This window comes from Miniopterus natalensis, chromosome 9, assembly GCF_054644295.1.
Source record: "Miniopterus natalensis isolate mMinNat1 chromosome 9, mMinNat1.hap1, whole genome shotgun sequence".
Classification (NCBI taxonomy): Eukaryota; Metazoa; Chordata; class Mammalia; order Chiroptera; family Miniopteridae; genus Miniopterus; species Miniopterus natalensis.
This window is the reverse complement of record NC_142089.1, coordinates 60,029,828-60,045,688: the sequence shown is the minus strand read 5'-3', so window position 1 is coordinate 60,045,688 and position 15,861 is coordinate 60,029,828. Positions and strand designations below refer to the sequence as shown.

General features: G+C 33.6%; 1 protein-coding gene across 7 annotated transcripts in view; it reads left to right on the top strand.

Moving 5' to 3' along the window:
* Positions 1–15,861, top strand: part of ARHGAP29 (Rho GTPase activating protein 29) — a 67,498-nt gene that overhangs the window by 29,161 nt on the left and 22,476 nt on the right. For 5 of the 7 annotated variants that reach the window (XM_087820605.1, XM_087820608.1, XM_087820606.1 and 2 more), the window contains 10 exons: positions 99–233; positions 8,365–8,461; positions 8,828–8,900; positions 11,066–11,114; positions 11,541–11,678; positions 12,537–12,601; positions 12,993–13,103; positions 13,200–13,280; positions 13,611–13,799; positions 14,534–14,671. In XM_087820605.1, coding sequence (XP_087676731.1) covers positions 99–233; positions 8,365–8,461; positions 8,828–8,900; positions 11,066–11,114; positions 11,541–11,678; positions 12,537–12,601; positions 12,993–13,103; positions 13,200–13,280; positions 13,611–13,799; positions 14,534–14,671 — 1,076 coding nt within the window. Of the gene's footprint in view, positions 1–98; positions 234–8,364; positions 8,462–8,827; positions 8,901–11,065; positions 11,115–11,540; positions 11,679–12,536; positions 12,602–12,992; positions 13,104–13,199; positions 13,281–13,610; positions 13,800–14,533; positions 14,672–15,861 lie in introns of those variants that run through there. The other 2 variants (XM_087820607.1, XM_087820611.1) reach the window with 2 other exon arrangements.

Below are 15,861 nucleotides of genomic sequence, written 5' to 3'. Positions count from 1 at the left end.
GCTTCTACTTGACATATGCTTCAGAATGGTGGTTCATACTTTAGATTCCTGAAACTTGGTTTTGGAATAAAATTTAATTTTTTTTTTCTTTTTTAAAGACTGCTTTAAAGAAGTCATTCACATACGTCTGGATGAACTTCTCCGTGTTTTAAAGTCTGTAATGAATAAACATCAGAACCTCAATTCTGTTGATCTTCAAAATGCTGCAGAAATGCTTACTGCAAAAGTGAAAGGTAAGAAAGGTGTATTAAAGTGGGTTGGTGAGGGCAGAAAAGATCCAAATGATACATTTTCATTCATAACCACAATAGAGCAATCTCCTCTCGTGGCATTTGTATGATATATATTAATAGAGGCTATATGTATTTCAATATTTAATATTCCCACTGTCATACCTAAAACTCTTCCTCTTAAAAATTAAGACTTTATTTGGTAGAAAACACACTAAAAATACTAACTGAAGTAAACTAAACAACTGATGTTTAAGATGTTTGAGTTTTTAAAGTGTCCATGCTCTTTTGAAGTAGGCTATTAGTGTACAAAAAGTCTTTGCTGTGTGAGGACAGTTGGTGCTAGAAAAGTTATAGTGACTCAACTTAAACTAGGGAACCAAATGGAGAAAAAGAACACTTAATTGGAACACTACTTAAAGTGTGAAAAATGAAACTAAAATTGTATAGTAAGTTTGTGTGTGTGTGTGTGTGTGTGTGTGTGTGTGTGTGTGTGTGTGTGAAAAACGTGCTAAAAGAATCAAGAATTGGGACATTATCCTCTGATTAAATGACTTGCTGCCCCAAAGTAGTAGAATCTGGGCTGCAGTATATAAGAAGGATTGAGGGCAAACGGAGTATTGGGGAAGAAATGAGACTGGTGGCACATGAGCCAGAGGAGGGTTGGCAGCCTGATCTAAGGCAGAAGCTGGGATGTGGCAAAAGTGGAATATGGTTGTTACAGAAGAGGGGATGGATATTGATTTGATGAAACATACCACAGGTTGAATATTAGGGGTTAAGTTGGAGCTTGGAATTGAAGATGTGGACTTGAGAGTTGTTGATGTGTAAATGGAGATGGGAGAGGAAGACACTGACTCGGTGTGCAGAGTAAATAGAGGACTGAGTTTGAGATCCCAGAGACAGAAGATAGAGAAACCAGAGAAACACCTTAAGATGTAAGGAGATGATCTGGAGAAAGATGTAATGAAATTTAAAAGTGCAAGGGTCTAAGGAATGCTTTTCAATGTTAAATGTCACTGATACGTAATGTGATTTTAAGTAATGTAACTATAAAAAGCAACTCCCCATGGGTTGAATAAAGAAAGGAAAGGCTAGGCTTCATTGTGGAACATAATTACCTGTCCTGCGCCTCAAAGGTCAAGTAGGTTAATACTGGGCTAGAGGGCAGTGTTGGAGCCTGTGATAGAGGGCGCTTGTATAAGAACTCTGGATGTTGAGGAACATGATATATAATTGGTGAACACATATCTAGCGAGGGCAAATGGCAACTGTCAAGAGATGAGGCAGGAAGAGCAAAAAAGTCATTTTTAATAAAACATAGTCTATGTACTTAAGAACTGCCTCCTCTACTTTTTACATAGACTTATCTTGTGTGGTTCTCTTTTTCTGTATTTCAAGCACTGGAAAGAAAGTAAATGAAAACTTCTCTTGTGACTTTTTAAAATTTGCTTAGTAACCAAATTTGTTTTTAAATAGACTGTTTATAAGTGCCATTTAACTTAACTTAGATAGGGAAATTTGTGTCTATAGATAGTAAAATTTCCATGCTTGGAAATAGCAACCACAGTTCATTCAATTGTTGTCAGTAGCTATTGTGTACAGTCAGGATGTCCTGGGGAAGGAGTGTGCCTGTGCGTAGCTGGTGTCCACATTCCAGAAACAGACTTGAAGAAAATGGCCTCTCAGCTGTCTTGAAGATTTTTTTTTTTTTTTTTGAGGAAAAGCAGTCTTTTGAATATTATTTCCCACTATGACTGTCTTTACCCTTGGGATTATTGTTAGGATTTTACTTTTGTGTTGGATGAAATTTAAAAGGTTACTTTGTTGGGAAACTTATTCTGGTTCAGTAGGATTACATGAGACTGGAGACTAGAAAACTTCAAAAAATTACATTTTCTTTGATGTAAGTTTGTTTTTAAATACCCCCAACACCCTCCCCCCCACATACACACACTTTTATTCTTGAGGTCGTCTAAAAATATCGCTGACACCTCAAATGAAAATACTTGCGTATGTGTATGTCAGCACTACAAGATGTTCTCTTTTTATCATCCTTTTTGTACAAGTGATAGCATTCTGCTCCTTGCTTATTGTTCTAAGTTATCTGTACATAAAGGGTGTCCTCCTCCTCTTGTTGTTACTTGTTTTCTTTTTCCAAAGCTGCATGGTATAATCCATTATATTTATATACTGTAATTTATTTTACCAATTCACTACTAATAGATGTTTGAATTGTTTCCAGGTGTTTTTTTTTGTTACAAACAATGCTTCAATGATACCTATGTAAATTCCTAGATGGGTAGTTACTGGATCAGAGAGTGTATGCATTCATATTTTGGGTATTGCCTGATGCCCTCTGTAGAGATTTCCCCTTCTGATAGCAGTGCTGAAAAGGTTGATTTTCTGCACCTTTGCAAGAAGAGCTGGTTATAAAGCTTTGTTATCCAATCTTTGAATACCCAGTTATAGTAAAATTGGTACCTCAGTATAGATTTGATTTGCATTTTTTTCTCATTTTGAGTGCAGTTAAGTATCTTTTTATATGTTTCAGAGCCATTTTTACATCCTTTTATGTGAATTGACCCTTTATCCATTTTTTCTCTGATGGTTGGTCTTTTTTTTTTAGTATTGATCTGTATGAAGTCTCTGTAAGTGAAATTAGTCCTAATCTTTGATATAAGTTGAAGATTTTATTTAGTTTATCTTTCCATTTGCTTTTTTTTTTAATTTTTTACATTTACATTTATCAATCTCTTGTATGTTTTTTGGTTTTAGGAATTAGAAAGGATATCTCTGTTTTGAGATTATAATAGCATTCTCCAGTGTTTTTTCTTCTAATGTTTTTATGGTGTCATTTATTAAATAAGTCTTTGATATGTTCTAGAGTATTTCCTTGTCTAGCTAACTTATCAAATAATTCATCTTTTCCTACTGATTTGTTATGTCATCTTTATCATACATACACTAGGTTTTCACATATTTTTATATCTATTTCTTGTCCTTTTGGTGTCCCATTGATTTGCTTACTCGTGTGCCGATAGCACACTGTCTCTATCGTAGTTTCACAGAATGTTTTAGTATCTAATAAGGGTAGCTCCCCTTTCCAGATTTATTTTTCCATGAAGATATTTGAATTGGCTTGTCTAGTTCCAAAAAATATCTTGGTATTTTGAGAGTTATTTGAGTTAATTTTATGAATTAAGGAGAATTTATGTGCTTAGCATTTCTGTATGAGAATATAGTATGCATTTCATTTCAAGATGTCTTTTATGTTTTAGAAACAACTTTTAAGTTTTCATTTTGTGACTCTTTCAGCTTTTCCCCCCTCTCAAGCATCCCCCCATGCAAGTGGTGAATTTTTTCTTCCATTATATCTTTTAATTCAGTGGTTTTCAAACTTCAAACCTGTTTTATGACATCAAGTTAGTGGACCATGACCAGCATTTTTAAAGTATGAAAGAGAATAGAAAAGGAAAATCAGAATGCAACACTCATTGAATAAAACTTAAGGATGTTTCAAAAACTTTATAGGTGTTATATAACTGATCACTATTATGTGTGTATGGTATGATATACTAGGTCATCATGTTAAACTGTATTTCTTAATGAAGGTGTGGTTAAAAAAGTTTGAAAGCTGCTATTCTTATAGGTTGTATGTATGGAAGATGTTTATGTGATTTCTTAAAGACATAGTCAATGTAAGTCTTAGTGCTTATTGTTGAGACTTAATAGGGAATCCAAGGGAGAAAATTATTTGAATAAATTGGAGCAAAATTTTGATGAGATTTTGAAAAAGGACTATGAGTGGAGCAAGAGTAGAGACAGAGACACCAGTGAACAAGTTGTTAAATAGTTCAGACTAGGGGTACAGTGTGGCCTTTTGAACTAAGTCTTGGCAGTGGGGATGGAAAGGAGAAGAAACTATTTTAGAGGCATTTTGAAAGCTAAGCTAATGAACTAAGGCATGTATGGAAAAGAGTAGGTTTGAGGGGCAGAATAGAAAGGAAGATAAAGTACATGTTGAGATTGTACTGATGGGAAAAGACTGGGAAGTAGGGGGAAGAATATATGAAACAGACCATTGGAAAGGTGGGTCTGAAGCTCAGAGGTTAAAACTAGACAAATAGTTTAAGAATTCATTCCCTTAAAGGTGTGCAAGTGAACGAGGTTCTGTGGGGATAATGTACAGAGAAAGAAGGCGGCCAAGGTGAGAAATTCAGGCTGGGTAGGAACAACTGTATGAAGTGCAAATTATCTAGATAGATATAGAACATGAGTATGCTTATGTTTACTAATTACCAAGCACTGTACTCTAGATGCTTTACATTTATTTTCTCAGTTGTTCCTTTCAATAACAAGTTGGGTAATGTATCCAGAGTGACACAGGAAGTGGTAGAGGCCAGATTTGAACTCAGATCTGAAACTCTGAAGCCTTCTAATTACTATAACACATTGCTTCTAAGAAGGCAGAATACTTCAAGATGGAAGGAAGTGTTTAAAATTTGTAGTAATAATAGCTCACATTATTGAGGATGTACTTACTCTATGCCAGAAACTGTTAAGCTCTTTTCATGGATTATCCCGTTAATCCTCGCAGCAAATTTTTGAGGTCAATACTATTGTTTCATCACCTCCTGTTTTGCAGCTAATGAAGCTGAAGCCTAGAGAAGTTTGCCCAAGGTTGTGTACATATTAAGTGGTAGAGTTTTTGAGCATTGCAGAATGGTCAAGTGGGATGAAAATTTAGAATACAAAAGGCCACTAAGTTTGACTAGTAGGGGATTATTGTTGACTGTGTTGTTCAGTGGTATTGAGTGAAAATATTAACTAACATGTATTGAACATTTTCGGTGTAACAGGCTCTGTTCAAGTTCATTCAATCTTTACAACAGTTCTCAAAGTACATTTTCATTTTATAAATGAGGAAATTGAGGCACAGAGCAATTAAGTTACTTAACCAAGTAAGAGACAGCGTTAGGATTTAATCTAGGCAGACTGGCTTCAGAACCCATCCAGTACCCAAGTAGCCAACTACTACCAGTGGGCTAACTCTGGCCTGCTGCCTGTTGTTGTGAATAGTTTTATTAGAACACAGCCACTCTTATTTGTTTGTGTATCATTGTATCTCATTTGTTTAAGTTTGGCTCCTTGAGGCAGAGCTGAATAGTTGCAACAGACCACATGGTCTGAAAAGTCTAAAATATTTATTATCTAGCTCTTTACAGAAAAGGTTTTCTAACCCATGATAATCATTAAACTGGATGAAAAGCCAAATTGGTGAATTCAATCATGACCTATTTATAGAGGCTTGGCAGTAAAGAAATGTTATGTTAGATTGGGTGGTAGCTTTAAGAAAAAATATGGTAAAATGAAAATTTTTTTTCACATAGGAAAGATTTGTGTATGTCAGTAGCATATGAAAAAACATGTCAAGTGAAGCTATGAGAGAGGAGTGATGGTGGTAAAAGGTTTTGGAGAATGCAAGAGAGTGGGAAGTTTATTATTGGAAAGGAGCCAAAGACTTTTTTTTTTGAAACACTGAGGAGGAGCCAAAAAGAGAAAGGATATTAGAAATACAGGGCTGTTTTGAAATGGAGGCAAGGGCAGTAATAGGAATTTTCATTAGATGGCTGTAACTCATTCAGGTGGGGATGAAGATAAGGGAGGAAAATGGTTCAGATAATTGTCTTTTCACTAAAAATTATTTTTTTAACCCCCCAATCACGTTTAGTATATCTGAAAAAGTATATTTATAGGAAAGTAAAGAGTAATTATAGGATTTTGGATAGTGTTAAAAAGTATTTAACAAGTTAAAGTTTGGAAATATGAGTAGGCTTTACGTTTTTGCTCATGGTATGTTATAAATTACTATTTAAAGCCTATTTTCCAATGAGGTTTTAGAAACAACTTTATTGAGGTACAATTGACATACAGTAAACTGCACTATTTAAAGGGTACCGTTTCATCAGTTTTGACATGCATGCTCTTGTGAAACTATCACAATCCAGATAATGCATGTTCTTTTTCAATCCCTCCCCTCTGTGCCTCCCTGAGTATCCCTGTCACCAATTTTGATAAGTTGTGTTTAATTTTCATTCTGTGCAAAATACTTTCTACTTTCCTTTTTTCTTCTTTGTTCCATGAGTTATTTAGAAGTGTGTTACTTAGTTTTCTAATATTTAGGGATTTTTCCAGAGATCTTTCTGTTTAATTTATTCCATCTAGTCACAGAACATATTTCGCCTGATTTGAATCTTTTTAAACCCATTGAGATGTGTTTTATGGCCAGTAATATGGTAAATATTCACTGTGACCTTGAAAAGAATGTATTTTGTTGTTATTAGAGCGTTCTATAATTATCCATCTGGTCGAGGTGGCAGGTGGTATTGTCAGTCTTCCATATTCATACTGATTTTCTATCTACGTTTTCTGTCAGTTATTGAGAGAGTTATTGAAATCTCTGGCATTACTGTGAATTTGTCTACTTCCCATTATAGTTCTATTAGTTTTTGCTTCATCCATTTTGAAGTTTTTATTGGGTGCATGCATGCATAGGATTATGTCCTTTCCATAAATTGACTTCTTTACTATAAAATGACCTTCTTTATCCTCGGTAGTTTCCTGTTGCTCAGAAGTCTACTTTGTGTGATGTTGGGCAGTAAGCTGGGCAGTTATAAAGCTTACCACATTTGTTTCTTGTCGTTCAGAGTTCTTGTCCTTTGTTGCCTGATAAGCCAGTGTCTTGAAAACCTCTGTCTCATATATTTTGTTATGGGTTTCTTTTAGTTGTTGCAGATAGAAGTATATGCCTGTTTTTCCATCTTGGCCAGAGCAGAAGTCCAAAAATGTTTTAAAAATTAATTATGATGGTTCTTAGGTTTTTCCTTTTGTTTGTATTGGGAATACGTAGAAGAATCTGATGAAAGATAGGTGACCTTAGCCCCACCTATCTACAAAGGCTTATATGTGTAAAATCTTGGTTGTAATTTCATGAGGTTTGCAGGCTTAGGGTTTAATTCATTCCTGCTTAGGGATCCTTCTTTCCCACAAGCATTTTCAACCCTAGTTACACGCTAGAATCACCTGGGGAACTTTAATATATATCTGTGCTTCACCCAGACCTATGAAATCTGAACCTTTGGTGGTGGGACCCAGACTTTGGTTTTAAAACTCCCCAGGTAATTCTAATATGCAGCCAAGTTTCAGAACAACTCTGTTTTAAGGCAAAGAAGTGCCTTCGTCTCCAGCTGGTTTCTCTACCTTCCCTTTGGTGGCAAGGATCCTAGGGAAGGTAGGATACAGGAACCTAGTTGCTTCAGTTGCTTCTTAAGCTCAACCTGAGTAGAATGAGTTACTTTTTAAAAATGGATAATTCCACCTTAAGGTTTTGTTCTGATAAATTGTATCTGGATTTTTAGCAAAGGTGCACACAGAGAAATTATAAGAAGAAACATTTTTCAGTTATGTTTCACAGTTTGCTTTAACAAAATGCAGAGTGTTAGAATATCCCTCTGATAAGCAAAAGACAGCTGTACATGGACCTCAGAGCCCAAACGCCTGTAAGAAAGAAGGCTGTAAATAAGTAGGAATTTACATTTTCTAAAACATTGGGTATTTTTTATATGATATGCTTTGTGTATAGGTTTTATGCTATGTCAAGTGTATATATGATTTGTTATTGGTAATTCACAGTGAAAAATGTACTTCATGTTGACTTAAGTAAGCCACAGTGTGTTTAGCTGTTTTTTAAAAATGCCATAAAGCAATAAGCAAGAGAAAAGAGCACAGAGCACTCTTAATGAGAGAGGTCTGGTGTAACATGGACTCTGGGACTCCAAGACTGATTGATTTCACATTGAGTCACTTCTTAGATGTGTCAAGTTATATATAATGCATGGAGTAGTCAGTTTGGAATGCCAGCTACTTTTATGTAAGCTGATTCTTCTGTGTGATTTTTTAAAAAATGAAGAACTTGAACATCATGTTCATTTTGTGTATTATGCTGTTCATTTTCTGAATTGTCTAATGCTTCTATAAGTAATAGTGAATTTTTAAGGGATTAAATGACTTTATATAAATCTAGTTTAAAATATTTTCTCCCTCATTGACTTTAATCAACCTCTACCTATAGCTGTGAACTTCACAGATGTTAATGAAGAAAACAAAAATGACCTCTTCAGAGAAGTGTTTTCTTCCATTGAAACCTTGGCCTTTACCTTTGGGAATATGTAAGTAGAGGACTGTCATTTAAAGAATTTTGGGCCTAGGTATCTCAGTGAGAATTATGTCATGTAATTCAGTAAATGCATGTTAAGTAAAGTGTTAACCGATATAAAATATCACATTGGAAAAGCTATATACTGTGTTGTTTTATTTCTGTATTTGAAGGATGCCTTTAGAGTTGTTTAGAAGCATCATTCATTTGCAAGTGACTGTGTGGTTTATGTGAATAGAGTTCTAGGAATTTATTTCTTAGGGTCTTATTGAAAAAAATGTATTCTGGATGACATGTTGAATGTAAATTCTGTGACAGAGCAGTGTAATGACTTGTCTTTTTATTTGTTTCTCTCTTTTTTTTTAACCTTTTTCAATAGCCTGACAAACTTCCTTATGGGAGATGTAGGCAATGATTCATTATTTCGACTACCTGTTTCTCAGGAAAGTAAGGTAGGCCAAGTTTGTGTGAAAGCAGACTTTAATATTTTTAACTCAATATTTCAGTAATTTTCTAATCTTAATCTCAGCATCACTCTTTCATAGTTTTTTATCTTTGCAGGAAAAACACATCAGTTTATTTTAAATATAATTTATAGTCAGTTTCTAGAGCAAAAAAGTAATTGTACTTTTTAAGCAGAACTGTCATTTAAAAGAACATACCTGATAATTTTAGTGTCTTATGTAATGAATCTATGTCATATGGTCCAAAATTTTAGTAAGCAATTCTTATCTATTTTTCCCTCTTGACATTGTCTTAGATCTTAAAGACTGGTGGAATCTTAGAAAAATAATGCAAGAAGTAAAGAAGTGTTAATCTCACAAATCCTACAGTTTGTTATCATGAAAGACTTGTTAACAGACCTATAGGTCTTAAGTCTCCCTAGGAGCATCCCTATAAGTATGTCAGAGGATTGGGTTCTGATTCCCAAGTGGGAGAAAAATTGCTGTGAAATAATAGGACATAGAGGAATGTATGTAGAATATTGCTTTAAAGATTTATAGTAGTAGTATTCTTATTTAAATAATTTCCCCACCCACCAAATGCAAAATATTTAAACAAACTGCATTAGGAACATATGTTGATCATTTGCTGTTAAGGACAATCAAATCCAAAAAGGATTTCAACAAATATTTGGAAATGTGTTAAATACTTGTATATCAAAATAATATAAAAGTTTCAGGTCTTTCTTAAAATGATACACAACATATGAATGACTAAGGCATTTGTTGTATGTGCTACAATATTGAGAAAAGAAACTTGACTATTTCTGAAGTCATCCATTGATGAATCAAGGAGGATAGTGTATAAACCACATCAGGATGGTGAACAATTTTAAGATCTTTGAATATTTTGCTATCGTTCATGATCTTTCTTCATTATTATCTTTCAAACGTGCTACTAGTTCAGAAGATGTAATAAAAATTATATCTGTGTGACAAGGCTCTGAACATTTTAACTTTTCAGTGTGAATCATAATTCCTGTTCCTGTGCCTCTGTTACGCATACAAATTATACTAATTTTTAATAGGAAATACTTTTGGCTTTTTTTCCTTTGTACATTGTTTTCCTTTTTGCAGTTTTTAATTCCTTGAAATTGAAATAAAATCCATGATGCTACAATACTAATAATTAAAATAAAATTACTTTGTTTGATGAAGAGTTTGAAAAATATCTTTAAAAATAATAGTTTCCATTTATTTAATAGTGCTTATTATGTGTTATATACTGTGCGAAGCCTATATCATCTCAGTCCTTAAAATAGCCTTATGAAAGTAGTGTTCTTATCCCATTTTACAGATGGGCAAACTAAAATTAAGTGAGCTTAAATTAAATATGTAGCCCAGTGTCATACAGCTAATATGTGATAGACCTGGATTTTAATCCCAGGTCCTTTGGTCCCTTTTGCATCGAATCCCTGCATATTCTATATTGCCCAACTAAACATCAAATTTGTTTGTGATCTCACAATTTTGGTGGATAATGTTTTCCTGCACTGTCCAATAAGGCACCCTCTTGCCACATGTAGCTCTATTCATATAAATTAATTAAATTAGATAAAATTAAAAACTTACTTCTCATTTACATTAGCCACTTTTCAAATGCTGAAATAGCTACATGTAGCTGGTAGCTAGCTACCTTATTGTACATTACAGATGTAGAACATTTCCATCATCATAGAAAGTTCTGCACTACACTTCCCAATAGACATTCAGGGAAAATACTTGTCATATAATAAAATAGTAAAAGATTGCTGGAAGAGATAGGTCTTTGTCTTCTATTTAGATAGCAATCTATTTAGATTTCTTCTATAACTTCTTAATATTTTTGAGATCTACAGAACTTAATGTTTTGAGTGGATTCATTAATGTTAATGCTGTTAGTAAACAGTGAGGTTATTCATTCGTGGACCTTGAGAACTGCTGTTGTAAAAAGCTATATAATTCTTAGAAAATGTTTTGGCATTTGAACAGAATTCTCAGGCCTTTTGAGTTCTAAATATTTGAAATTCTTTAGCAGGAATTATGTTAGTAACAAATTAGAGTGAAAAAATTCTGAAACAAAGATCTGTTACCTTCTGCTCTAATCTTAAATTTGTTTTCTTCCATGTTGTAAGTCTTTTGAAAATGTTTCTATGGAATCAGTGAACTCATCCAATGAAAAAGGTAATTTAAACCTTTTTCCAGCTTTTTGCAGTTATTCAATAAATGTTTTGAATTTTGATAAATGTTTTTGATCTCTTCTTGCTTAGTAACCTAATATATTTATTTTAACATAAACTGATATGTCAAGTTTTACATATAAAACTTAAGGAAAAAAACCTGCTAGGGAAGATATTGTGATGATAGAGACTGATCAAGAATTATATTGTGCTTGTAACTTGATGAATAATAGAAATACTCATTAAGATGAAAATAAATTTTAATTTGAAACATTTTAAGTTTAAACTGTGACCCTGTAATTCTAAATTTGTAACTTGTATTTTTTAAACCAGTCTTCATTGAAGAACATTTTAGAATTTGAATATTTCTTTGTTTAGAGTTTACATGATCATATCTAATGTGTACTTACCTTAATACTTTTATTTTCAGTAAATTTTTCTCCTGTAGAGCTAGACAGCATGCTGTTAAAGAACACTGACCCTGTAGAACTGGCTTTGTCATATGCTAAAACATGGTCAAAGTATACTAAGAACATAGTGTCATGGGTTGAAAAAAAGCTTAACTTGGGTAAGTAGCCCTTTGGGGCATCTGATTAACTTTGGAATGTAAGAACTAAATTGTTTGCAATTCATTTGCTACAGATTGTGAGTAATATGATTCCAAATTAGTGGCCGTTCATTGTAGTGACTAAATCATTGTCCATTGTCTCTTGAAATAAGAAAGACTCTTCTTACAATAAATGTACTTATTGAACATGCTGTAGGGCAACCACTACATCTGGGCACACAGAGACAAACAGTATACCGTGTTTGCCTTTAAGGAAGTCATACTTTAGTAGGTAAAAAGAAATGCAATCAGATAATATGGTAAAAGGAGATAAAATCAACAACAGATGTATGAACAGAAGGCAGTGGAAACATAGAAGGAACATCTTAATAGCTAATATTTTCCCAGTGTTTATGGTTGACAAAATGCTTTTACATTCATTATCTCATTTAATCCTTACCAAAACCCTGGGATGTAGGCAAGACAAGAATTAGTATTCCCATTTTACAGCTGAGACAAACAAGATAGGTGATTTGCTTAAGGTTAGAGCTCATTGCCTAAGATCACATAGCAGTAACTGGAAGAATATAGAATTGACCCAAAGCTGATGAGAATCCCCTCAGGGTCACCTGAATAGTCTTATAGAAGGACAGTGTACAGGCCTAGGTCCTATTCCCCAGAGAGGCAAGGTCTAAGCAAGTGTCTTTTGAAAGTTTCCCAGTTGATTTTGACAAACACCTCTGATAATCACAGCATCATATCATGATGTGGAACAGTATTTGTGACCACTTTTTGATTGGGGAATTACCAAAAAATTTGGAGCATGGGAGAAGATAAATAAGTTTTATAATCTTCTGATACTTTCTTTGACCTTTTCAGAATTGGAGTCCACTAGAAATATTGTCAAGTTGGCAGAGGCAACTAGAACTAACTTTGGACTACAGGTAAGTGTTTAGTGAGATTATTTAGATGAACTCCTGATAGTGCCTTGCAAAATCAGAAAATTTTATAGTTAATATAGGAAAGAACTTAAATGCTAAACTTTTTATTAACAGAATAAAATCCTTTTAAATTGACCTGGATACCCATTATGAAAAAAACCTAGAAAATTCACAATTTTATATGAATGTTATCTTGTTAGCTACTAATTTTGCTAATTTTATAATTAATTTTTTTCAATATTTTTCCCATAGTCATATTTATGACTAGCTATTTTTCTTTTAAAAAAAGGGTTAAGCTTAAAATTTCTCCTTTTGAAGAAGAGTAGTAGGGGGAGGGTTTGGAACTCTAGTGCAATTTCTATTGGAAAATTTACTTTTCAATTTTAAATTCTAGGAGTTTATGCCACTGCAGTCTCTCTTTACCAATGCTCTTCTTAATGATATAGGGAGCAGTCACCTTTTACAACAAACAATTGCAGCTCTCCAAGCCAACAAATTTGTGCAGGTAAAAATTTATATGTATAATACACCTTTTAAAAAAATAACAGCATATCTTTAGAAAACAGCTTTTTTCTTTCTTTTTTAAAATTACCCTTGACAGCCTCTACTTGGGAGGAAAAATGAAATGGAAAAACAAAGGAAAGAAATGAAAGAACTTTGGAAACAGGAACAAAATAAAATGGTTAGTATTTTAATGGAGTTTTATCTACCTATTTGTGAATATCTCAAATCATCTGCAATATTAGGGTATCCCCAAAATTGTATGCACACTTTGAATAAAATTCCAGTGGGTTAATTCTGAAAAGAAAGAAACATCAGTTCAGCTCTCAGCTTTTAGTAGTATATACATTTTGGGGGACACCCTTGTAGCAACTACCCTGGGAAATGCATATCTTACTCCATAGTTTTTCTAAAATGCTGTATTAACTATCTTGCTGAATATGCTAAAGAAACCTATAACTTAAGAGTTTCTTTCTTATTCTGTATTTAATACTCTTTTTTTTCTGTGTAGCTTGAAACAGAGACTGCTCTTAAAAAGGCAAAATTGTTATGCATACAACGTCAAGATGAGTATGAAAAAGCGAAGTCTTCCATGTTTCGTGCAGAAGAGGAGCATCAGTACGCAAGTGGTGGGTCAGGAAAGAACCTCAACAAGCAGCTGGAAAAAAAGCGAAGGCTGGAAGAGGAGGCTCTTCAAAAAGTAATGATTTTTTGTTGCTTTTTGCCGGTTAAATTAGCAGTAATCTAGAGCTTTGGTTCTCTAACGTTAGCGTGCATCAGGATCACCTGGAAGGCTTGTTGAACAAGACCACTGGGCCGCACCCCCAGGGTTTCCGAGTCAGTAGATCTAGGTGGGTGTACCCCAGGCAGCTTGAGTTTGTTGCAGGGCCCCAGGTGCTGCTGCTCCTGGTGGGGATCCACACTTTGAGAATCACTATAAGTAAAGAGACTTCTGCTTATCTTTTGAATTCTTTGGTTTGTTTGTGAAAGAAGTATCTTAGAGAAGGCAGTAGTTTAATATTTTTGACTTGTTTCTTTATGAGTGTATATGTGTAGTAATTCCAACACCTGATAACAAGGCCAGGCTGAAGCTGTGTCTTTATGAAATATCATTTGATAAATTTTGTAAGAAAATTATGTAGAAAGTGGAAAATGTACGTAAAAAGGGCTAAGTAGAATGGACATTTATTTTATAGGCAGACAATATACTAATTGTACATCGCATTTGACTAGTCATTAAAGTTAAGTGCTTTTGAATAACTGGCCAAAACAAATTATTTCTCTTTAAAAGTTTGCTATTTAAGACAAAAATTTCAGAATTTTTATACATAAAGGCTTTCAATTATTTAAACTGAGCTTTACTACAATAGAATTTGTTTTAAAATAGAGATTCTCAGGTCTAGTGTTATTTTTTTTTCTGTGTTACTCCTGAAGGTAGAAGAAGCAAATGAACTCTACAAAGTTTGTGTGACAAATGTTGAAGAAAGACGAAATGATCTAGAAAATACTAAAAGAGAAATTTTAGCACAACTCCGGAAGCTTGTTTTCCAGTGTGATCTTACCCTTAAAGCTGTAAGTACTTTCTTCAGTACTTTGAAGACAAGAAGGGAAAAAAAGTATTTACCTGCAGAAGGGAGAGAGAGATGCTTGATGTGTCATGATTAAATTAAATCCCATGATTCTTATGGAATTTAATTTCTGCAGTTAATGGAACATTTAGAGTTTGAAAATTTACTTTCAGTTCTTAATAGTGGTATATGGTTTAAGTTACTTTTTTTTTTCCTAGTTTCCCCCACTCCCACCCCATGAATAGATGATTTGTTTAATTAAAATTGATGTCTAAGACTTTGAAATTGCCTTTGTGCCACTGTCTATTTTGACTTGGTTGACAAAATGGATTTGACCTCTGAAACATCTGTCAGCACTATGAGATCTGTTTTTCAAAATTTGAATAAACTAAATATTAAAATTGAGCCCAGTGATCGATTTGAAAAAAAAAAAAGTCTTGTCCTCAAGTGTTTTCATTGGCCTCTTTTTAAAAAAATTTATCTTTATTGTTGAAAGTATTACAGATGTCCCCTTTTCAACATGTCTTTTTTATGTTGTGTTACATTTAAACCTATGTAAATATTTGTTTATTTTGGGGTATGTTATGAATGTGATTGATTGATTCATAGAGAGAGATATATACACATACATAATTTATGTGTATGTATCTGTACATACACATACATTTACTTAATTTTAAATTCTGGTCACTTATTGTTAATATTTGGAAATACAGTTAATTTTTGTGTGCTGATCTGGTATCTTGCAACCTTGCTAAACTCATTATTAGTTGTAGGAGCTATTTTGTAGAACCATTAGGGTTTTCTGTGGAGAAAATCATGTTGTCTGCAAACAGGGACTGTTTTATTTCTTCCTTTCCAACCTGTATTCCTTTTCTTTCTTTTTCTGTTTGCACTGACTTAGGACTTCCAGTTTATTATTGAATAGGAGTAGTGAGAGAAGATAGCCTTGCCTTATGCTTGATCTTAGAGGGAAAGCACTTAATCTTTCATTATTAAATATGATGATAACTTTAGTTGTTTTGAAAATGTCCTTTATCAGGTTAAGGAATTTCCCCCTTTTCTGGTTTGCTGGGAATTTTATCACAAAGTTGTTGGATTTTGTCAGACGATTTTTTGGAACCAGTTGATTGATCTGATAATGTAGTTTTTCTTCTTAATATGATGGATTAACTTATACTCGAGCGTTGATTT